The 24,846-nt window shown below is 37.1% G+C and overlaps 1 protein-coding gene across 2 annotated transcripts in view; it reads left to right on the top strand.

The window, feature by feature from the left end:
• PRICKLE2 (prickle planar cell polarity protein 2) overlaps positions 1-24,846 on the top strand; it is a 395,258-nt gene that overhangs the window by 273,365 nt on the left and 97,047 nt on the right. For both annotated transcript variants that reach the window (XM_058168998.1, XM_058168999.1), the window contains one exon: positions 2,590-2,773. In XM_058168998.1, the coding sequence (XP_058024981.1) occupies positions 2,590-2,773 (184 nt within the window). The remainder of the gene's footprint in view (positions 1-2,589; positions 2,774-24,846) is intronic.

The raw sequence follows: 24,846 nt of genomic DNA, 5'->3' as shown, positions 1-24,846 counted from the left end.
AGCCCAACTTAAGTACTTCCGATGATCTAGGTTCAATTCTCTTCTATTCTTTGCTGCATTACACTGATAGCTCATATTTAGCCCCTAACCCAGTGGTGAAATTCATTTTTTTTAATTACCGGTTCTGTGGGTGTGGCTTGGTGGGCGTGGTGTGGCTTGGTGGGCGTGGCAGGGGAAGGATACTGCAAAATCTCCATTCCCACCCCACTCCTGGGTGAAGGATACTGCAAAATCTCCATTCGACCCCACTCCGGGGGAAGGATTCTGCAAAATCCCCATCCTCTCCTCACTCCTGGGTGAAGGATATTGCAAAATCTCCATTCCCACCCCACTCTGGGGCCAACTAGAGGTGGTATTTGTTGGTTCTCCGAACCTGTCAGAACCTGCTGAATTTCACCCCTGCCCTGATCCATTTAGGATCACAACATCATTTTCACAATCATTGTTGACAAGCCCAGTTCTGTATCTGTTCATTTGATATTTGAATATCTACTAAGATGCAAAGTCTTATCTTTCCATCCACCAAAGTCATCCAACAGCTCAACCAAGAATTCCTAATTAAAAGATGGAGATCCTTAGTTCTTTTCAAGCCAGTCTGGCGCCTGCAGATTTGCTGAAACACAACTCCAGGTAGCATAGCTGTTACACTTCCAAAGTTAGAGGGTACCTGGTTAGACAAAGCTATCTTGAAGGAAACAAATATTGTAGACCATGGCTAGCAGGATTTAGAATACATCAGGACAGGTTAGGAGATTTGTTTTGACTGACACCCTTCATGTTTTTTTCTGTCCTAGGTCAATGTAGTTTCATTGACTAGGTCAACCATCACAGTTTCAAAACTAGGCTCTCCTCTACTTCTTGGAAATTTGATCAGATATTTCCTTTCCTCAGGAGCTGTTTCTGCCCATGAAGTAGCCTTCTGAGAGGGGAATAAGAAAAGCCAGCCCAAAGGAAACAAATTATGAAGAGAACTCCTTGTTAGACAAGGCAGTCTTGTTTACCTTCACTTAGGATCAAATTTAGGAATCTCATATGTAGGAGATACCTACTGAGCTTTAGCCTTGTTCTCTGTGATAATCTTGTAGAGAGGTAGCAGTTGCTAGTGGGCAACCTTCATCACTCCCTTTATTTAGCACAACCCCGTCTATGATGTTCTGTCATTGTTAAGGAATTTGTCGGTCTGAAATTTCTGTTTACGTTGACATTTTGCATACTGTATATGACAGCCTTTCTGCTTGCTGAACTGGACGTGCTGATGATCTGGCACTCTTTGCATATTTATGGGTGCTGTCAAAGGAGGGGAAATGAAGAGGTGTATCCCAGATCATCTATCAAATGCATTTGATCCTTAAATCCTTACAGTCAGTTCTGTATGGGTGGTCCGGAGCGCGCTATATTTTTTTTTTCCTCCTCTCCAAATGAAAGAATTATGCTTGGGTTTAGAAAACTGCTTTGGGGCTCTGGCATTTTGTCAAGGACAGGTTGTTGTTTACATGTAGACATTGTATTTCATGCAGGCTTATTGCTGACAGCTGCTTTATCCAAGGCAACCTCCATCCAATAACCATTTCCCATGGATATAGATATCACAATGACCACAACAGATATAATATCTCAAGTCATGTTTGTACAAATTAGTTTGCACCAGTGTTCCTCAGTTGTGACACACTGGAAATGTGTTTTCATTGCCATTTTCTTTTGAAACTGGCACACAGAAATATATTAAATGCCCTCTGCCTACTGTACATCCATAGACTGGTCAAGATCTGGCTCTTACAGAGGGCTTTTGAGGACAAGAATGAAATCATGATGCTATGCCAAGAATATTGGTGGATTGACAGCAATGAGTTGGGTGGATTTTTGTATTGTTTAATTTTACTTACCAGAATAGGAACTTTGAGCCATTCAGTGTCTTCACACTGACTCATGAAGGAAGGGGAAGGAAGGAGAACAAATTCTGCAAAAACATACATCTGTTATGTATGAAACATGTGTGTGAGAGAGAGAAAGAGAGAGAGAGAGAGAGTCAAGTTGCATAATAATGTGGCATGGATATAATTAACTATTACATTTAAGCCAGTTCAAAGAAAAAATAACCAGATTTCTAAACAGTCCTTCAGATGGGAACCCTGATGGTAAATTGTATGTTCAGATATAGAAAGGGAAGTGATTTCTTTAGACAGCTGTATAATTGAAGAAAAATGCATGTATCAATGTTTCTGTGATCACAAAATATGCATTATACATTGCTCCCTTGTACTTGCCAAACCAGGGATATGTAATTCAAAAGAAGAGTTTCCAGAATAAAGTTAATATGTGAAATTACTTCCATTCAAAAGAAAGCCACTATAGCATGTGCTCACAACATGTAATTATGTTTTGATAATCTTACATTCAACAATTAGCCAAACCCATCAGTTTTTTTCGGGAAAGTGTAGAAAGTTCAGAAGGTGTGAATTCATAATTTTTTATATATAATTGTAAAACTAGGATGACCTTCTTTGATATTCATACCTTAGACATTCTAATCTCTATTTCATACATCCTTAAATAGAGGATAACTGTTGGCTTTTTACTTCATATCCCCAGAAAAATTTGCCGGCACTGTAAGTGTCCACAGTCAGAACACTTTGAAACAGTGATGCCTTTAGAAATGGAGAAGACGGTGACCAAGCTGATGTTTGACTTCCAGAGGAATTCAACTTCTGATGATGATTCTGGCTGTGCCTTGGAAGAATACGCTTGGGTCCCTCCTGGACTGAAACCAGAACAGGTATTTGCTTTCACTGCTTGTACGTGATATATGTGTGTGGAAATGCTACCATCTCATCAAGTTATAAGGTTTTATCTTTAGCTTCCTCAGATGAGACAAGATTGTTAATCCTTGAGCAGTCTTTGCTGCCGTCATGTTGAAACGTATCAGGCAGGCATGGAGTCCACAAAGCTGACTTATGATTAAGGCACCAGGCTAGAAACTAGGAGATGGTGAATTCTAGTCCCACCATAGCCATGAAAGCCAGCTGGTTGACCTTGAGCCAGTCCCTCTCTCTTAGCCCAACTCACTTCACAGAGCCTTTGTTGTGGGGAAAATAGGAGGAAGAAAGAATATTAGATATGTTCACCACCTTGAGTTGTTTTTAAGAATAATAAAGGTGTGATGGATGGATGGATGGATGGATGGATGGATGGATGGATAGATAGATAGAGCTGATAGAATGTCATTTGAACTTTGAATGGGTTTTCCCCCCAAAACAATTGCCTATCATCTGACTCCAAAACAACAACAACAACAACAACAACAACTAAACACATCTGTAACCAAAAGGTTGGTATCTAGCAATGGCATCTAGCAAAAAGAAAAAAGAAAACAAAAAGCAAAACAAACAATTTCACTAGCTTCCACTTTCTTGTTTTTCTCATTTGTAATCTAACATAAATTCAGTAGATGAAATTGTTGTATTGCCACCAAGCAATCACAGGGCAGATAATTGCACCTCAGGCAGGGAAACCGCATACCGGGTTTCAATTTACATCATTCAGAGGGACAATGGGTATCTGCTCTGATCTACATACACATACCTTGCCCCTTCCTTTTTCCGATAAGACAAAGTCCTTCCAAAATCTAAGCTGGGAGGTGGTGGTGTGGAGGGAGGGAGAGGAGCTCTGGGCAGTGACAGAGAAGAACAGCTGGAATCTTTAGGATGGGATCCAGAGTAAGCGAATAAGGAAATCTGTGACAGGGAACAATTACCTAGGAAACAAAGATTGCAGTGAAAAAAATATCATGGTGAAAAGTTCACTTAAGACTCTGAATTAACATTACAGTTAACTTGATTTAGCGATTATCCAGGAAAATCTGGCAGGAATCTGTCATGGGAATCATCTTTTATTTCCGATGTACAGGCAATGTTTGTACCCAAGATTCTGCATTTAGATATCTGATTTACTTCAATAGGAATGCTGATTAAAATATTTGATAGCTATTGTATCTGAATTCTATTTGTGCAAGTTTATATATATATATCCATGATTTCTTGAGTTCTTTCAATAACAGATCCTTCCCTCCATAAATTTGACCACGTGTATGTTCTCTCCCTTTTTTTTTAAAATGAGAGATTCCTGTAAGTTACTGGAGTGGTGCAGTGGCCTAGAGGTGGAGCTCTCGCCTCACAATCAGGAGGCTGTAAATTCCATCCTATGTAGAGGCAGATATTTCTCTTTCTGGGCACACTGAGAATATATCTGTTGAATAAAACTCCGCATTGGCGATAGAAAGGGCATCCGGCCCTTAAAACACTCTGCTAGCTCCATTCAGTTGCCCAGACTCCACCCCGCAAAAAATTGCGGGGTCGTTAAATGAAGATTATGGATGATGATTCTTGTAAGTTATTGTTTTTGATATTTTCAGTGCTTTCTTTCCTATGTTATCGCCATTTGCATGTAACTGATTGACTGACTGTTGACTGACTATGTGCTATCAAATTGGTGTCAAATCTTAGCAACCACAAATATCAATTTTCTTCAAAACAATTTGTCCCAACCTGGTCCTTTAGGTCTTTCAACGGTGTGCCCATCGCCACTACAATTGCAGCTGTTTATCTTGTTTTGTTACTTATGACTACATAAAGTTTAAAGTTTTTTTTTCTTTTTTTACTTTTAATAAAATTTATAAATTTTAAAATTTATACACTTTACACTTTATACAATTTTACACATTTATACAGGTGTAAAATTAAATGACACTTTGGGTTATTGAACTAACTAACCAAAGGGCATTCAGTTTTGTCTAATCATATTTTCCAAATGTTACAGGTTAAACAATTGGCTTCAAAGTCTATTTCCTTTGTTACTTGTTAATAAATACTTGTTCTGTGGGATTCCAATTTCTCCCATATAAATGGGAAGAGGAAGATGACAGGTATCTTCCTGGAAGATAATTATGAGTAACAAGGTCTACCAAACACTGCACCAAGGCAGCCCAATGTATATGAAACCCAGAGAAAAGAAGAATTTAGTTATCCCTTATTTCACTCCATATATCAGGGGTGTCACACTCGCATTATCACGGCATTGTCACATGACATACTGGGACTTTTTCCCGTTCACTAAATGTGGCGTGGCCAGCACGTGACACATCCAGCTCGCGGGCTGTGAGTTTGACACCCCTGCCATAGATTGTTTCTCTATCTCAGAAATATTTACAACCGTTTCCTTAGTATGAATGATACCAAGTTGTCTGTCTTAATACATTCTTCAGTCCATCTGCAAATAAAAGCACTTTGTAATGGGACTATTTAAAATTTCAATATCCTCAAAACACTTTGCAAAGTACCTATAGTTCAGGTAATATGATCCTACAGTTTGGTCTAATCTGTTGTGCATATGATCATAGTATAGATAGGGATTTCAAAATACATTTCATAATTTCATGCCAATTATAATATTAAGAGGCAACCATGGTTATGTAGAGATTTTTTTTCTTAATTTACACACTGCTATTATTTTCAGTTACTTTAAGATAGGCTTACCTTAAATTTCTGAAAATCTTATCCATAAAATTATATTCTAAATTAAATCACTGATATAATTGCTAAGTATTTTAAGGAGCAACATGGCAAACATCGAGCCAGAAATTTCTAATTGGTTGCATAGGTCTTAATTAGACTATTAATTAAGACTATTGCAAAAATGGAAAAACGCTTTGATAACTACCATGGAAGAATGGTTGCAGAAGTTATAATAATAATAATAATAATAATAACAACAACAACAACAACAACAACAACAACAACAACAACAACAACAACAACAACAGAGTTGGAAGGGAGGCCTTCTAATCCAACCCCCTGCCCAGGCAGGAAATCCTGCACCATCTCAGGCAGATGGTTATCCAACATTTTCTTAAAAATTTCCAGTGTTGGAGCATTCACAACTTCTGCAGGCAAGTCGTTCCACTTATTAATTGTTCTAACTGTCAGGAAATTTCTCCTTAGTTCTAAGTTGCTTCTTTCCTTGATCAGTTTCCACCCATTGCTTCTTGATGGAGTTGGCTGAAATGGCAAAACTGACTACTTTGATTAAAGAAAAGAACATAAGTATTTTTGTTTCCACATGAAAACTGCTTCTGAATTTTGTGCTTCATGTGGAAAAGAACATTGACTTTGGGTTTTATAGCTTAGATTGATAATTTCTTTATAGAAATGACTTGTTCATATTATTATGGAAAAACAAAAAGCTGTGATTTGATGCTAATGCCTTATTCTACTGCAACAGAGAGAGTCGGAGGTCAATGCTTCTTTTTCTTTTCTTTTCCCTACCTTTCCTCACTTCTCTTTTCCCTCTCCCCTCCCTCCTCACCGCTTTTTTATTTAGTTTTATATTTTATAATACTTTATAACTTAATTAAAATGTTTTGAGTTAATTGAGAAGATATAGATTTGCAGCAGATCCTCATGGAATCATAAAGGTTATTGAATTACCTTGGACTAGTCAGTCACACAATCTCAGCCAAATACAACAACAACAGCAATACAAAAACAATAATATTAATAAATTATCAGTCAAGTGCTTAACAAATCAAGTGAATCAATTCTAGTTCTCTGCAAGACATATGTATCATAGGGCCCATTCCATAGCAATTCTCTTGTATAATGTAAATATACAAGGCTTGTAAATAAAGAATGATTCATTTTTCCCTGCCCTTTTGAGATATTAAACATGCGAAAAAAGAATTTGAGATTGTACCATAATTTCTGTGTAACCTCAAATTCTTTCTACCAAGCAATTTGTACTGGTGAAATTTAAAAAAAAAATGCTGCTTATAAAGGTCTATTTACAGCATCAAAGGTCAAAAAAATAGGACGCTCTTGTTTATTTATATATCTGTAGATAAAGGGTTAAAGTCTTCAATTTTAATATATAAGGAAGAGCATTCTTAATTGGAATCCTTTTAGAGGCAACTCAGATAAATACGTGCACATAAACATTCTGATACAGAGGGTTGCTTCTTTTGAATGTGTTATGATGAGGTTCTCGTTCAGGGAGAATCTTATTAGAGCATGCAGTCATCAAAGCGAGCGGCTCTAAAATCAGGCTTTTCGAGGGTGTGAGGGGGAGAGATTTCCAGTACTACTTATTATATTATTTCTTCCTTCATTTCTTTTCTATGGTAACCACTATGGCTGTGTGACTATTGGAAGGAAGATTTTATTTGAAGGAGATGTAGCCAAATCATTATTCTCATTTGTATTTTTCAAATCACTTCAGAAATATTTGATTTGGATGGTCAGTGGACTTTGTGATTTTGCAGAATCTCTTAACGGAGATTTTGTATGGACAAATGGCCAGCCACTTTGATGCTATCCCATTACATTGTGTGATCATTTCTGAAATCAAATCTCTGTACTTTGAATCTCAAGATCTTGCTAGAACAGTGGTTCTTAACCTTTATAGTGCTGCGACCCCTTTAATAAAATTCCCCATGAGGTGGCGACCCCTTTAATAGAATTCCCTACGATGTGGCGACCCCAACCATAAAATTATTTTTGTTTTGAATTTATCGCACCTGAAGCCGTATTGGCTAGCGATCCGAACTGCTTGCGATTGCCTTGAGGATGGAGGCATTAAAGCGGAGACTCCTCCCCTATTAAGTTTATCGCGCCTGAAGCCAGATTAAGCTTGCAATTGGAAGTGATTGCAGCTGGCTTGAGAGGGAGACATCAGAGCAAAGATTTCTCTCTTTTTTAATTCATCGCGCCTGAAGCCGAATTCAGCTAGCGATTTGAAGAGCCTGCAGCTGGCTTGTGGAGTCAACCATTGGAGCGCGATTCTTCGACTCGCAAGTATACTTCCCATATTTCCGATGGTCTTAGGCGACCCCTGGCAAATCGTCATTCGACCCCCAACAGGGTCCCACAGGTTGAGAACTGCTGTGCTAGAACAAGAGTAGGACTAGAATCTTGCTGTCTTTTGATTCAGTTTGGATCTGGACTTGGAACAGCTAGTGAACCAGAAACCTATTTAACGTAGTATTACCTGCCTATTCAATTACAGAGCAACATTTAAATAAGTAATACAAGTAATATTAATAAATATTGTAAAATTAAGTACAGGTTGTCCTTGTTTACCAACCACAGTTGGGATTGGCAACTCAACATAACTTATATGGCTAAAAAGAATAAAGAGAAAAATCAACAAAGTACGATGCTAAAAGAATATAAGAAACTGGAGTTAGAGCTTCAAAGAGAGCCACAAACGAAAATATTTAAAAGACAAATGGAGATGATTAATAAACACAAATTGAACTTAATAGCTTCAGAAGAAATAGCTTAATGAACCAAAAGGGCAAACCAAAACTTTTTTGAGAATGCAAACAAACCAGGAAGATGGTTGGTATATAAATTGAAAAAAAGAAAAAGAGAAAAAAGTGATAAATAAATTGCAAGATGATCAGGGACACATACAGTTCCAAAATGAGATAATAAAAAATAATCAAAGAATATTATGAAAATTTATATGATACAGAAAATAAATATATGGAGAAAATAATACGATATATGGAAGAAGCCAATTTACATAAGATTTTCTTTTGTCACCATAACTACTAAATGAGGCAGTTACTAAACCAGGAGTACCTCTCTATATACACTAATATATAATATTAAAGCCTACCAAAAGAAACCCAAAGTCCTAATACAAGCAATTGCAAAAATAAAATTGAACATCCACATTGTGCCAAGAAATGAAGTGATCAAACTAGGCCCCGTGCAATGCACTGTACATTTCAGTCTTCCTGAAGAAATATCTGCGAATCTAAAATGGGAATTTCCTGTAATCATTCAGGATATTAATAAGATGGATGGGCATGGTATATTATCAGTATAAAATGTTTTTTTATTATGTACATTTGGCTTGTTGTATTCGTTTTTTCTCCTAGTCATTTTTTTATGTCTGAAATTGATGACTTAATTTGCAAAGGATATTGTAAAAAAAGGCTTGCATGGATAATTCCTCTAGTAATTGTTTTTAAAAAAATCATCTATGGAGGCCAGAAATCCTCCTCCAAATTGTTATCCTCTTTATGATGCATATGAATCTGATAGTCTTTCTTAGGCTTGAGTTTGGAACTCCAAAACTGATTTGGTAATCCATTTCCCCAAAGGGTGCAAATTTTATTAGATTAGAGAAAATCAAATTCTGCCTCCTTTTCTCCACTTTTTCCTATAATGGGTGTTATGATTTTGACCCATTATATTGCGATTATTCCAAGTTGGAATCTTGTAAATTTACAGATAATCTCTAGTAATCTATGCTAATACAGGTGAATTTATTAAATAATAATTGAGCATGCTTGTAGAATGACTGCAAGCAGGAAGGGAATATAGGTTTGAGAAGCATAGATACCCTTAGATTTCCTTTCATCTTTCCCCTCAGAAGATCCATGTTGCATGACCCACCAAAGTCTATTTAAGCTCCTGAGTTAACGCTAAACTCGAACATCTGGTGTTAGCTTTTTTAAAAGCAGGGAAATAGAAAAAGAAACTGTAAATGGGATGGTAGCACTTCAGTCTTTATTGTATCCTAGTAATTGGGAGTCTCAAGGTTTTTGAGTAATCTGTGAATTGAAGGCATGAGAACAGCAAATGAAGCTGCATTACCAGCTGCTTAGCAACATATAGAGGAGGTAGATGCTTAGCAACAGGTGATCTTCAGTTCCTAAGTTACAAGCAGTAAGATTCCTGCATATTAACAGGATTTATTGGACCAGAAGGTTGCACCCAAATTGAGCCGTATAGGATATTTAGGCTCAAATGATTTGTTTCCAGATCTAGAGGACATCCTGCAAATGAGGCAGAGATGCATCCTTCAGCAACTCAATAAGTCAGACTTCTCATGTAGAGTTTTTAGAATTTTTCCGTTCTTGCCAACTTTAGCAGATAACATCAATTTGTTTTTTATGTTAAACCGTAATAGCCAACTATGATTGACTTAAGAACTGGAAAACTAGAGCTCAAGATTTTGCTGGCTGTCACATATGGGAAATTTTGGAGTAAGATAAAGTGGAGAAGTGGGCCATGGACCACCTTATCTTTTAGCCACAGATACCACTTACCCAGCCCAGTAGAAGCAGGGAGCCATTCCATTATCTTCTTTCACATGCAGTACTAACGAGTAGGAGGAGATGAGATCATAGCTAGGAGAATATGGGGGCCAACAGTGGCCTTCTTGCAAGTGACCTGGCCAGTTTGATAAATTACATCATCATATGAACATAAGTTTTGTCTTCTGCATCACATTCGCTTCCATGTCTTCTTTGAACAACATGTGTTCTAGGTTTGGATTTGTTCTAGTGTAGAGTTTATTTTCCTAGGACTGCAGATTGATCAAAGCAGTGATTTGCAGTTCAAAAATAAAGCATTGAATTGCACAAATCCATGCAACAATGATGAGCATGAATCGAGTGTGGAAAAGTAAGGGCATCAGCCAGGCAACCAAATGCAGATTAGTTTGCACTATATTGCCTTTTCCATAATTTTTTATGGTTGTTGAAAGTTGGACCAGGAAAAAAAAACTAGACAGGAGGAAAAACCACTTGTTCAAGCTGTAAGTGTTGGAGACGATCCTGCACATTCCTTGGACTGCAAAGGTGACAAGTAATCAAGTACTGGAGTGTATAAATCCAGACATATTGCTAGAAAGCAAAATCACAAAATTCTGCCTTACTTATTCCGGCCATGTCATGCAATCATGTACCCTGGGAAAGGCTGTTATGCTTCAAGTGGTCAACAGGTAAAAAGAAATGAGACCACTAAAAACATGATGGATAGACACCCTCAAAGCTGACCCCAGCCAGAGCATAAAACACCTGAAAGAAGCCCTGCAAAATCAGAAATATAGACAGAGAACTGGCCTACAGAATCACTCTGAATTAGACATGATTGAACAGATATTATCATCTGATAATGAGGTACTAATACCACTCGATAAAGCCCTAGTAAGACCACACGAAGAGTACTGCATCCAGTTTTGGTCACCACACTATAAAAAAGATGTTGTGACTCTAGAAAAAGTGCAGAGGAGAGCAACCAGGATGATTAGGGGACTGGAGACTAAAACATATGAAGAACAGTTACATGAACTGGGCTTGGCTAATCTAGTGAAGAGAAGGACCGGGGGAGACATGATAGCAGTGTTCCAATATTTAAGGGGCTGCCACAGAGAGGAAGGGGTCAAGCTGTTTTCCAAAGCACCTGAAGGCCAGACAAGGAATAATGGATGGAAACTGACCAAGGAGAGATTCAACCTAGAAATGAGGAACTTTCTGACAGTCAGAACAATCAACCAATGGAACAGTTTGCCTTTGGAAGTTGTGGGAGTTTCGTCACTTGAGACTTTCAAGAAAAGATTGGACTGCCATTTGTTAGAAATGGTATAGGGTCTCCTGCTTGAGCGGGGGGTTGGACTAGGTGACCTATAAGGTCTCTTCCAACTCTCTTAATCTGTTAAAATCAAGCTGTTGTGGCCAGTAAGTTATGTTCAGCTTATCATGTGATTTTAATGAATTCTGGCAGCTTTGGTTGAATAGTTTGCATAACTATGCCAACTCCACGGGTTTTTGTTTTGTTTTAACAGCAAAAAATTATATTTGCTCTTCAATCTTGCCTCTTTTATTTTCTTCTATCACTTCATTTTCTTAATGCACAACTGTGCCTGTTTTTTAGCCTTCCACCTGGTCTGCTGAACTTCTAGTCATTGTGACTCCTTCATGGCTTTTCTTCATTTCTCTGCTTCGAAAATTTCCAATTAGGACTATGATCCTCCTTGGGATGATTGGGGTCCCAATCGTTCTTAAATACATCTCTCAGTGGTCATCAGATTCTCTTGATTCACATCCCAAAGGTGCTTTTTTTAAGCAAACAGCAACAGACTTTCTTGATTTTTCTTTAAGACATTTTACTTCTCATTCAAGAAGCTTCTTCAGTTTATTTTTCAGTTCAGATCTGAAGAAGCTTCTTGGATGACATGAAACGTTTTCAAGAAAAATCAAGGAAGTCCAATTGCTGTTTGAAAAAAAGTGCCTTTGAGACAACCATGATCTGGATGTCTGAGAATGTCCATAGACACTGATTCACATGATTTTTTTTAATACTTAAAAATAGGGCTCACCATATAGCTATAAAATACAGGAGGTGGCAGGTAGCACTATTTGTACTAAACCTGTGCAATTTTTTGCCTCATATATTTTGTCCCATATATTTTGGGAATGGGCCTCACAATGATTTGAGGAGAATGCTTGCAAATTCTAACAATTCCAAATGTGTCTTTGGGAACCTCTGATGTAGGTCTTTGAGTCTAATTCCCACAAATTGAGTTTAAATCTTATTCGATACATGACTGTCCAAACCATAGTAGTCGACATGACATTGCTTCAGTTATTTGAAAACTGCTGTTCTATTTTCTTTAGTCTTTTGAAGATAAATATGCTGAATTTCTTCTGTCTCATAATAGCATAGCAGTCCAATCACTGATTAAATTAAACTCATAGGTAGCAAGCAATACTTTTAAATTGGTTTAATTATAACTGCAGAAATAAAGAAGCAGAGAGCTTAGACCAGTAATAAAGCAAAATTTTGATTACCTCCTCAAGAACATTCTATGAATAGAATCAATTCTCCAGCTGATGTAAATAAGCCTACTTTAATAATTTGGTGGAGCAACATTGATTTATACCAGCTGAACATCTGGTTCATAATATATAATCAGACAGTTCAGGCTGGGCTGTTCAGCTGCTGAGCATCAAAGGCGTTCAGAGAGCATCTAGTAAGATACACAGAATGGGTCCTCCATTTTGAAGGTAAAGAAACACTGATTATCCAGTTTTCTGCTTTTCCATTTCTTATTGCAAAATCAATGTAAATTACTTGATAGTGATTCCATTCTTTTTGCAATCTTGCTTCAAGCTATACTAAAGATCCAAATTTGGTTTCTCAGACCTTTAAAATATTTTATTATGCTTCTAATAAAACATTTAAGTTATTTTCTTCCTAGTGGTTTTAATTTCTGTTACCTGATGGCTACTGTTGATGATGATGACAATAATATTTTGTATTTTAAGATACAGATTTCTGACTAGAATTTGGATAATAATTTATGAAGTGTAAACTGTAGGGGAAAATATCTGAGAGACTACACATCCATTTTAAAAATAAAATAATCAAATTAAATTAAATTAGCCTTAATGGTGTGAGTCAGCATAGTTGACTTACAACCACAATTGAACTCAAAATTTCTGTTTTTAAGCGACATATTTGTTAAGTGAGTTTTGCCCCATTTTATGACCTTTCTTGCCAAAGTTGTGAATCACTGCAGTTGATAAGTTAGTAACCCAGTTGTTCAGTGAATCTGGCTTCCCCATTGACTTGGCTTGTCAGAAGGTCACAAAAAGTGATCACATGACCTTGGGGACACAACAACGGTCATAAATACCATTGCCAAGCATCATGGGGATGCTGCAAAGGTCGTAACTGTGAAAAACCTTCGTAAGTCACATTTTTCAGTGCCGTTGTAACTTTGTACGGTCACTAAACAACCTGTTGTAAGTCGAGGACTACCTGTAGTTGAAGCCCAGAAATTATGAGCAACTCACTCCTACTGGAGCATGCTGACCTGCCTCATTTATCACCAGGAAGACTCAAATCCAGGAAGCCTCCTCTGGCACTGGCACAACATTTGCCCAACAACTTTTAACATGATTCCCAATGAAAAGCCAAATGGGTCCCTGACCACCAAGACATAGGAAGACGTATAAACTATGCCACAGAAAAGGTGCCAGGCTTTGAACTACCACGTCAGCAATGGACAATCCTGAATAGAATACTCACTTCTATTCAAGAATTCTCACTTCTCATAGTGTCTGCTGGGACTCTCTATATAAATGGAGCAGAGTATCCTCCCCTCATTGTGATTGTGGGGTTTCATGACAAATTGTAGATCACATTGGGAACAGCTGTAACCTGAAGGCATAAACCAGTACAGTATCTGATTTTTTTTTTAATATAAACAATGCTGCGCTTCGAGGGTTAGATTCAAACTCATGTCGTCGCGGCATCGTCACGTGACGTATCAGGACTTTTTCCCCTTCGTTGAACTGGGCATGGGCGTGGCCAGTGTGCAACACATCCAGCCTACGGCCCATGAGTTTGACTGCCCTGGTTTAGATGATCGATGGTTAGATGATATTTGAACACAAGTCTTTTTGATGTTTATATTTTATTGGGTTCTACTAATCTAGGTCAAATGTTAATATATATCGCTAGTCCATGTATTTCACCGCTGGTTCATTTGCTGAAAACTGATTCTTTAGCTTTTCAGAGTAGCTTCTTTTTGCTGCTCTTATCTCCCTTGTTAGTGCATTTCTGGCCTGATTGTACAGCATTTTATCACCTTTTCGGTAGGCTTCCTCTTTGGAATGTCGTAGCTGCTTAAGTTTAGGTGTAAACCAAGGTTTGTTGTTACTGTGTATTCGCAAGTTCCTTGTAGGTACACATAGGTCTTCACAGAAGCTGACATATGATGTTACAGTATCTGTGAGTTCATCCAGGTCTGCAGAGGTATCTTTAAAAATATTCCAATCAGTGCAGTCAAAACATGCCTGTAGCTTTAATTCTGATTCCTCCGTCCAGGTTTTCACTGATTTAATTATTGGTTTTGTGGCTTTAAGTCTTTGCCTGTAAGCAGGTACAAGGTGAATCATGCAATGATCAGAGTGTCCTACAGCTGCACGTGGTAAAGAATGTTCTTTCTGCGCCAACTCAGTAAGCTCAAACTGCCCAAGGAGCTGCTGATCCAATTCTACAGAGGAATTATTGAGTCTGTCATTTGCACCTCTATAACTGTCTGGTTCGGTTCTGCAACCCAACAAGAAAAACACAGACTTCAGAGGATAATTAAAACTGCAGAAAAAATAATTGCTACCAACCTGCCTTCCATTGAGGACCTGTATACTGCACGAATCAAGAAGAGGGCCGTGAAAATATTTGCAGATCCCTCGCATCCTGGACATAAACTGTTTTCAATTCCTACCCTCAAAACGACGCTATAGAGCACTGCACACCAGAACAACTAGACACAAGAACAGTTTTTTCCCGAAGGCCATCACTCTGCTAAACAAATAATTCCCTCAACACTGTCAGACTATTTACTGAATCTGCACTACTATTAATCGTTTCATAGTTCCCATCACCAATCTCTTTCCACTTATGACTGTATGACTATAACTTGTTGCTGGCAATCCTTATGATTTATATTGATATATTGTAAATGTTGTACCTTGATGAACGTATCTTTTCTTTTATGTACACTGAGAGCATATGCACCAAGACAAATTCCTTGTGTGTCCAATCACACTTGTTTTGTTTGTTTTATTAAATTGGCCAATAAATTCTATAAATTCTATTCTATGTATGATATGCCATATACTGAATGAATAAATAAATCTCAGAAATATCAGAACTATATTATAAGTAGTCAGCCTCAGCACATTCATGGAAATATCCCAAAAATTTCAGAAGATTTTCTTTCTTTTCTTATTTTTATTTAATGCTGTAAGTTATTAGAGATACTATTATGTCTTAATTATAAGTATAATATTAAGATACGATATTAAGAATTTTAGCATATTAAATTTAAATAAATTATAAATGTATTGAAATAACACATACTAAAATTGTGAAGATGGAGCAGTTGATGGGTCACTGTGACTCAATTTAACAATACATTAAAAGATTGAGCTAGTTTTATGTTAATATTTTATGGATATGCTTTTAGTTTTTTCAAATGTCATTATCCAATATATTTTTCTGATTTTACTAGCACTCTAAACTTTCCTTTGTAGTTTATCAAATCTTCTCGTTATCAATATCAGTACACATACACCCAAAATAATGTGAATAGGTTAATTAAATGGCTGTAATGATTTCTCAATTGTGTTTAGGTAATCTCCCCTCCCAATTTTTTTATTTAAATTACCATCCAGTTTAAACAAAACAACCCTTTTCTCACTTCAGCACAGAACAATGTCAGCCATGCTCATGAATAACACGAAATGCTTATTTCAGGCAATGTTCCTTTTAGCATAAACCTAATAAATAACAGAGCTGCCTATTTTTCATCTTAAGTATTCAGTGCTGTTTATTCCAGAATTTATGCCCTAGTGGGTCTATCTAAAGCTCTCCTGACAATCTGCAGGACATATTTCTAATGCTTTTACCACAAATTAGCATCGTAAAAATTGGAGGCTGCCAATTTCTTTGGTGTTAGAGAGTTATAGTCTATGAAACAAGCTTACAGTAGATACTAAAGACTGACTGGAAAACTCAAGGATGTCTTTTTTTTGTTGATCGTGGGGGACCGGGCAGGTGGGGTGTGGGGAGGTAATTTTATTTTTGTCATTCCAAGGCAAAATGGAAAGGACACAAATCTGATGTAGTTCAAGATTAGTTAACACCTTGCCTTGATCTCTCTCCAGTGAGAGAATTTCTCTGCTTCTACAGAAATCACCTGCCTGAACCTAGTTATCAGAAGCCAATTTCTGAATTGTTTTCCCTTGAAGTTACAGTATTGTCTGTTTGATTGATTAGAGAGCCAGGTCTTCAATCTAAGGTATCCAAAATGTGATTTGAAACTGATCATTTGTGCCTCAAGTGAGAAACCTGGATTAATGTGTTCTATGATTCATTTGTTTGTTTTCTTGATTATCCATGATATTTCCAGAAATTTTTTTTCCAAATATCCTGCTTCTTCAAAGTCCAACTTTTCCTTCCATAAAGTTTCACAGGGAAAATGTTTGCTTCAATAATTCCAGGAGGTTCATATTTTCAACACCCAATGAATGTAAAGACCTAACTCCCTAGTCCATAATGCTGGGAAAAGTTGAAGGAAAGAAAAGAGGAGGATGACTAGCAGAAAGGTGGATGGACTCAATTACAGTGATGGTGGGTGCACCTTTGGATGACCTGAAAGACCAAGTTGGAGATCATCATGGAGAAAATCCATCTGTGAGGTTGCTAAGAATCAATATTAACTTGAAGGCACATAATCAATCCAAAGTCAAGGATTCTCAAACTGTGGGTTGTAACCTCATCAAGGATCACCAACGTGTGTGTGTGTGTGTGTGTGTGTGTGTGTGTGTGTGTGTGTGTGTGTGACAAAATTATATGAAAAATAATTAGCCTCACACAGGGAGATGGAACCATTGGATGTCAGCAATTGGGGGGAGGGGAGGAAGCCCAGAGAGTTTTGAGATACAGTTAAACCATGGAGGTAGTCTTCTGTTTAGAACTATCTGCCAATCATAGCAGCATTGTGATTGAAGGATGATTTCTTTCTGGCTGGTGACTTATTGTCCTGTGTTTGGGGTCTCTCTAATAGTATATACGTTAATTAAACTCAGTATTTTTAAAACATTTGAAACTCTCTTTCCAAAAGCTTAATTCAAGAAAGCTTAATGGGAATTAGGTATCATTTAGTAAATGGTTATGTCTTTTTTTTTTTTTTTTGCAAAACTAATTTCTTTTAATTCATTAGTTTATTCATGGTGTGTGTGATCAAATTATTTCAGGGAGTTTCAGTATAGCAAAGTTTGAGAGGCCCTGTGTTAAACAATGCTGCTCCAATTAAATATGTTTCCTGTCACCAGTGTGTTTTTTTCTCGCCAAAATTAATAGCTCATCTTAGATCGCTTGAATCAAATGAGCTTCATCTGTGTACATCTCCTGAATATTTAGAAAGTCGGTAGAGTGAATGCTGGGCTGTGTTTCAACAGCCCCCTGCTATTGAAATCTACCTTCCTAACTTTTATCATGGCTTTAAGTAGGTTAAATAAAGTGATAGAAAGGACAGATCTAGGGAATCACTGTTAGTCTTAAGGCATAATCTTACTTTGGAGATGGAGGAAGAATTACCCCACTTACAGGAAGGAAGATGTTTTCTTGGTCACCTGCTCATAAGCATCTCAGAGACGTCTGGCTGGCCATAGTGAGAAAAAAATGTTGGATTGCAGAGAGCTTTGGCCTCATCCAGAGATCTGTTGTTCTGTTCTGAGGAGTCCAGATGTTTTTGCCTGCAGCCTAATGCCTAGGGATAATTGGATATACAATTCAGCATACACAGAGGGTGACAGATCCCCGTGAATAGCCTAAATAATAGTAACAGGTACAATATGACTGTGGTGTCTGTGCTTATAAAACCTAACTTCACAAGGCACTACATTTTTTCCTGATTTTTTTGTTTTTGTTTTGATAAATCTAATGTTTTATCCAGAGCCATTGATTTAGATTTTAAGAGCTTCTAAGATTAGTCTCTGACCTGTTTCTTTCTGGTGTTTCAGAAAATCTGATGGAATGAGCTACAGCTCATGAAGCTTATGCCTTCTAATGAAATTTAATAGTTGAAGAAGCTGCTATCAGACACCTTAATTTTTTTGTACCATCGGCTATCATTATAATGTCACTATAACTATTGTCTTCTGCTATAATGATTAGCATAGCAGGTGATTTTAAATGTAAGGAGAGGAAATCTAATATATAATTTTATTTTTATAACATTGGACTTTTTAAAAAAAACAAAAAACCACAGTTAGGCAAGTAACAAAAAAAAAACCCCGAATCATCCAAGAGGCTGCTTCTGTATGTTATTCCGCCACACCACTTTCTTTATGAAAAAAAAAGGTTATTACATACGTGGCTTTTTCATTGTGATTTCACGCGAGTGTAAATAAATATAAATAATAGTGCCAGTTGAGATCATCTCCTTAAAAGGTTTGGCGTAAGATAGAAAATCTTTAGCATGTTTAAACCCTGTTTCTAATAGTGGAACGTGACATATTTTTAAACCCAGTTTGTGCTTACATCTCATGAACCTAAGTAGGCATTGAGCAGGTTTAAGCATACATTATACGGACTCAGGCACCATTATTTTTCTATAACATTTCTTTGTAAAAAGGTAAAGGTTTCTTTCTGACTTTAGGGCACTGCTTTTCTCCTCTTCTTGGCTGAGGGAACCAGCGTTGTCCAAAGATATTTTCCATGGTCATGTGACCAGCATGGCTATATGCCAAGGCACATAGAAGACTGTTACCTTCCCACTGAAGTGGTACCTATAAATCTACTCACATTTGCATGCTTTCAAACTTCTAGGTAGGCAGGAACTGGGGCAGGAGTGCCTATTGCATGGCGCTCAGCTCTTGAACCCGGCCTGTCAGCTTTCCAGCTGACAAAACTCAGCTCTTTTAACCGCTGAGCCATTGTGCCCCATTTCTTTGTAAGATATACATAAAATACCAAATGGTATTCAGGCTCAAAATGCTAATAAAGCAAATTTTCTGCTAATGATTTGTATTCACATTCTTCTATCTGTGCTATAGTTTGGGGCCTGAAACTGAAATGAGAAGAGATTTTTAAAAAAGAAAGAAAAGAAACTTTATTAGCACCTGCGGCATGGGATTACATGAATTCCTTCTTGTTCCTCAATTTTAATATGGATTAATGTGGTTTATGAACAACAACCTCTAACCTACAGAGGTTATTTTTGAATGATGGTTATCCTGATAGACAGGCTGATTAAATCTACTTAGGTGATCTCTTTCAGACAGTCTCTCTCTCTGGAAATGCTGTTTGGCAAGTTTTCCTGTGTTCAGTCAGTCGTCCTTGTTTTTTTTGGTCTTCTGCTTATGGACCAGATAATAAATAAGCAAACAGCTCCACAAGCAAACAGCAATGTTTAGCTATCTAGTTCCAGAAGCTTCTTTCCCTCCTCTCCCCTTCATCACATTGAAAACATTATATATTCTAAGTACTGTATCCAATAAGCAGAACAGGACAAAAGCTTGCTCCATTTTGCAGATGTATTTTCTTATGTGTTTGTTTCTTTTTTCCATTAGAAAAACAGTTAAACCTCAAAGCCTCTTAACGTGGCTTTGAGACAGAAAATAAGATGTCTATAAATATCTTAGGCAACATTACGTTTTTCTCTTTAAGCGTTCAGAGATTACATCCACCATTAAATTGTTCTACTTTACAGCTAGGATTTAACAATTGCCTGTTTAGAAAGCCATGAGAATTTGTTGAAGCCCCCCACAAAAAAGTTTTTTTTTATTCATCTGTTTAAAACATTTCTGTACTACCTGTCTGGCAAGTGTGACATTTTTTAAATGGCCTGGCTGTTACCACTAGAAGATGTCAGTTTATGCCCTGCAGTAATTTGCCCTCCCTCTCTGTAGCAATGAAAAAAGTAATCAAATGGTGATCTTGAATCTGATTACACCTAATAGTGTATTCCCGTTTTTTTCTCCCTGCCCAAAAAAAAAAGGGTTGTTTTTCTGCTTCAGTGGTAATGATGTTAACATGAAACAAATAGGAAGACGCCCATGCAGTTGGTAGGCAGCTTAGCCGCTGCTCATATCCATGCTGAAATTAAAGATTTTTTCTGCGATGGTCCTCCCCAGTTCTGCAGTAGATTGCAATTTAAAATTATTGAGGACTCATCATTGCAATCTTTTAGGAGAGGACTGTACAGTCACATAGCCTTTCCTTCACTTGTTTTATAGACCTTATAGTATTATTGATGTTTAGTTACAATTGCAGCATAGATTTTAGCATTGTCTGAGTTGGCTTTTTGTTAATAATGATTGTGAAATGTTGTGCTGTTTTATTATTGTACTAAAATTTATTATGTAAACGGTCATCAGAGACCGTTCTAATTGAATTAGAAGTATTTAAAATCCAAAAGTACAATCAATGCAATGAACCTAAGCTAGAGTTGGGCAATTGTTTTGTTGGTAGATACATTTGGTGTGTTCTAGACTCTCTTACCTGCACATGTGATCTATTCACAAAATGGTTGATAACTGTAAATAAGTTCTAGCAGCACACATCCATGAACATCAACTGGCAGTCAGAAGACATGATGAAAACTCTTTAATTTCACAACATATAGACAGACTTAAGCATAGTTTCAATTGGGAAAATTTAACCGTCCTAGACCAAGCTAACTCCAAAAACCACAAGGAATTTCTAGAAGCCTGGCACTCTGACAAATTAGCCATCAGTAGACACATAGAGATTAACAACGTTTATAGACTATGCAAAAGAGACAATCAACCAGCCAAAAAGGGAACAAAAAAACCCAAGCACCTCTCCACCAGCAATCAGCACATAGATCAGCATAGATTAATTCCAAGATTAACATCAGCCCAACAAGCAAATAAAAAATACCCCAATCAAGAAACTTACCAAAGAAGCCCAACCAAAGAATCTCTAAGACCAACCCTACCAACACTGACAAAGCAAGCCACTAGAATATAAACTGGCAGCAAATCACACTCCTTACTAGCACTGATGATGTTACCTAGTTTGGGTAATGAAACGTCTGCAAGAAAACAACCAAGCTCAGACAGCATCAGGGACCCCTCATTTCAACCCTGAGCTACACATATCTTTATTTGCACCATGTGTTGATAACGACTCAGACCAGTGGTTAACCACTAAGACTGGTTTATGCCACAGTCTTTCAGCTTTGCTTTTAATACTGTGTGATCTCCTGCAATTCTTTGTCTTCTACTATCCTTAAATATTACCACATCAATTACCCACATTTCCTTCTTTTTAACCACAGTTAAGTCTTACAAGCCAAGACTTTTATCAGTTTGAATTCAGAAATCCACAATATTTTAACCTGCTCATTTTTGAATACTTTATCAACTATATGTTCCCATCCATTTTTCATTTCTGGTAAATAATAACTTTTACAGATATTATTATGGTTGGTCTCAAGATCAGCCTGCTGTTTAAACTTATTTGGCATTTTTATCTACCTATTGAGTCCTTCCCAAGGGCTTTTGTTTCATGCAGGTGTGTTATTCCTTACTTCTGGAAGAAGGTTGTTAACAACTTCCTATAAAATTATTATTTATATCATACATTTCCATTGGCTGATGGTTGTACGTTATAAAAGGTTTTCCGTTTTTCTATTTTTCCACTTCACTTATTTTACAGATGAAATCTATGGGATTGCATTTGTACCTCAGATGCTTGTCTGTTAATGTTTGCAGTGCCAGCATAAGATTATGTTTCAAAACGATATCCTGGAGCTGATTTCTGAAGCACATTTTACCATCTCAGAATTTTTACTGTCTTTATTATCTGTACATTACGCTCCCCTGGGTGTCATCTCTGAGGAATGTAAGACTGAAACAGTTGCTGCGGATCTAAGGAAACTTTAGTGACAGTAAAATGACTTGCATCTTGCGGGAGCCATTTTGAATTTCTTACTTTAAAATGACATCGTTGATCATATTATACAGAATAGAGTCAAAATATCAGTGAAATGCTACGCTTGGCAATTGCTCTCTTTTTCTCTAATTCCTAAGGAGGATTTTCGACTGAACCAAAACTGAACACAGCATGATTATGTATCTTTCAAGAAATTATAAAACTCTATCAATGAGTATCAGAGCTTGGATCTTTCAAGACATTTAATAATCTGCTGGACTTGCCTTTGATCTTGCCCCTGCTTTCGCAGCGTGAGAGCAAATTTAAGTGTCACACTCAATATTATATAAGAGTCCCTCTTATCATTTCTTCCAAAGGCAGTCCAGTCAAACTTATTCTGTATAACTGAGCAGAAGATGAGCATAATAAAACACATTTATTATGATTTAGCTATTATATTATGCCTTTCTTCTAGGAACACTAGAGGTTTATATGAGTTACCATTTTTATCTCTAAAATATTGGTCCTCTTGAGGTTCATTGGAGGAGGAGGGGGAGAGAGTGATTGACTGAAAGACATCCAGGAAGGGGATTATTGAGGGTAGATATAAACATAGTTTTGTCCAATCCTAGCCTTTCTTATTCATTTATTATCCTGTTGCTTATTATTGTTGTAAATAAGAATTTCACTAACACTCCTTTTTTTATGTTCTTTTTCTCACAACAACAACCCTGTGAGGTGGGTTGGGATGCCTGGTCCAATGTCACCCAATCAGCTCTCATATGCTGAAGGCAGGACTCGAATTCACAGTCTTCTGGCTTCTAGCCTGGTGCCTTAACCAAATTGGTCTAACCTTAACCCTGACAATTATACGGCATTAGTTCCCTTTTCTCCCCATCAGATTCTGCTTTTTCAGTCTTATTTGTGCACACTTATTGGAGAAAATAACATATATTTCTCTAGAATGATTCACTAGAACAATGATAAACCTGTGGCAGAAGGGGAGCCAGATGCATTATCCATGTAATTGAGCAAACTTTCCTTCTTTGCTCATTATAAAGATTCTCCGTATGTTTAAATCCATGTTTTTTGGAGTCAGTGATAGACAGAAATGGCAAAACCAAATCTCTCAGGAGCTGTCATCGTAAATTCTGCCCTCTCTTAGCAGACAGGAGAGTGGCTTATAGTGTCATATGTGACCATGCATGACAGCAATTACAGTTAATTGCACTTGTGTCCTGTCAAGCTTTAGATAATCTGTGTCAATTACTGGGCCATCTAGATGGGTCAGTAAAAAGCAGTGATTTTTATTGCTATAATTGAAAGCATTTAAGGGATGTTGTTTGGCTTTGTCTGGGGTCTAGTTATGGGTTCATTATACTGCATTCTGGTTCCAGATCCTTTGCTAAATCTATATTTTTTTTTGAGCGTCTAGTTTTCTCTTGGAGGAACATGGAAAACGAACCACAATTTTTCCATTTTATGCCCCACAATTATATCATTCCCATTTCTTTATATTGGTTTTGGCATCCTGAAAAGGAGATTTATAATGGTTAGATGTAGATGGAGAATAAGGTAAGAAGTAGAGCATCTTCCATGGAAATTAACATATTTCTAATCAGAATATGACCTGCACTGAAAAAAATGGCCTAACCTACTGTCAAATTAACCAGTGTCAGAAAAAAATCTTTAATCTTGTAGTAACCATGCCTCATATAATGAATCAGAAGCAAACCAAATCTGGTAACAACCAATTGTGCGCTGACTTTGAAAGCCTCTGAAGTCTGAACATGCGTAGAATGTATATTGAGTCACTAAATTTGGAAAAACTACTATTATGTTTCTATTGAAGTAGCTTATCAATGTTTACAGTCTGTGGAAGATGGAAATCTGATGTTCTAATCATCGTTGCTTGTTTGCAGCACATCTTTAGGTCAATGTTGCATTCTCAGGCAGCGTCTGAATTATATCAGTGGATCCAGGGAACTGAATTGCTTTTGAAGCACAACAGATTCAGTATGTCCTGGACAATAGGTCAAGATCACCAGAATAAAATTCACTCTCTCTGGTGAAGATAAGCTCAGTCTTACATTGGCTTTGTCCAGTTGTAGCTTAACTAAGCAAACCCCGAGAAATTCTTACAAAATACTTTTTGGGGGGAGAAGTTGTGGGGGGAGTGGCTTTGTTATTTGATTAATGGGGGGGTGCATTTCCATTCCAGAAAATACAACAAAGTCCTTGACATCTGTACAATATGTCCAGACCTCTCCACAACAGTTCATGGGTACCTTTAATTTTTAAACATTTGATGCAATGAGATGCATCGATTAAATAGCCTTCTGATTCTGTTCACATCACATTCTGGAGCTTCGCATAGCCATTGCAGTTATTCTGCAGGAAATTTTGCATGATTTGTGTTATACCCTACCTTCCACATAAGCATATTTGAAAAATGGTAATATAAGCAGAATGTTATTTCAGGCTGGTTTTCATAATCAAGACCAGAGACAGCTATCTTTGCATAAGCCAACAGCCTGGCTAGGAAAGCATGGGAATAAATATTTAAAAATGCTAAAATATG

This window comes from Ahaetulla prasina, chromosome 2 (genome assembly GCF_028640845.1).
Source record: "Ahaetulla prasina isolate Xishuangbanna chromosome 2, ASM2864084v1, whole genome shotgun sequence".
Lineage (NCBI taxonomy): Eukaryota > Metazoa > Chordata > Lepidosauria > Squamata > Colubridae > Ahaetulla > Ahaetulla prasina.
Note: the sequence above shows the minus strand (reverse complement) of the source record. Positions and strands in the feature narration are given on the sequence as shown.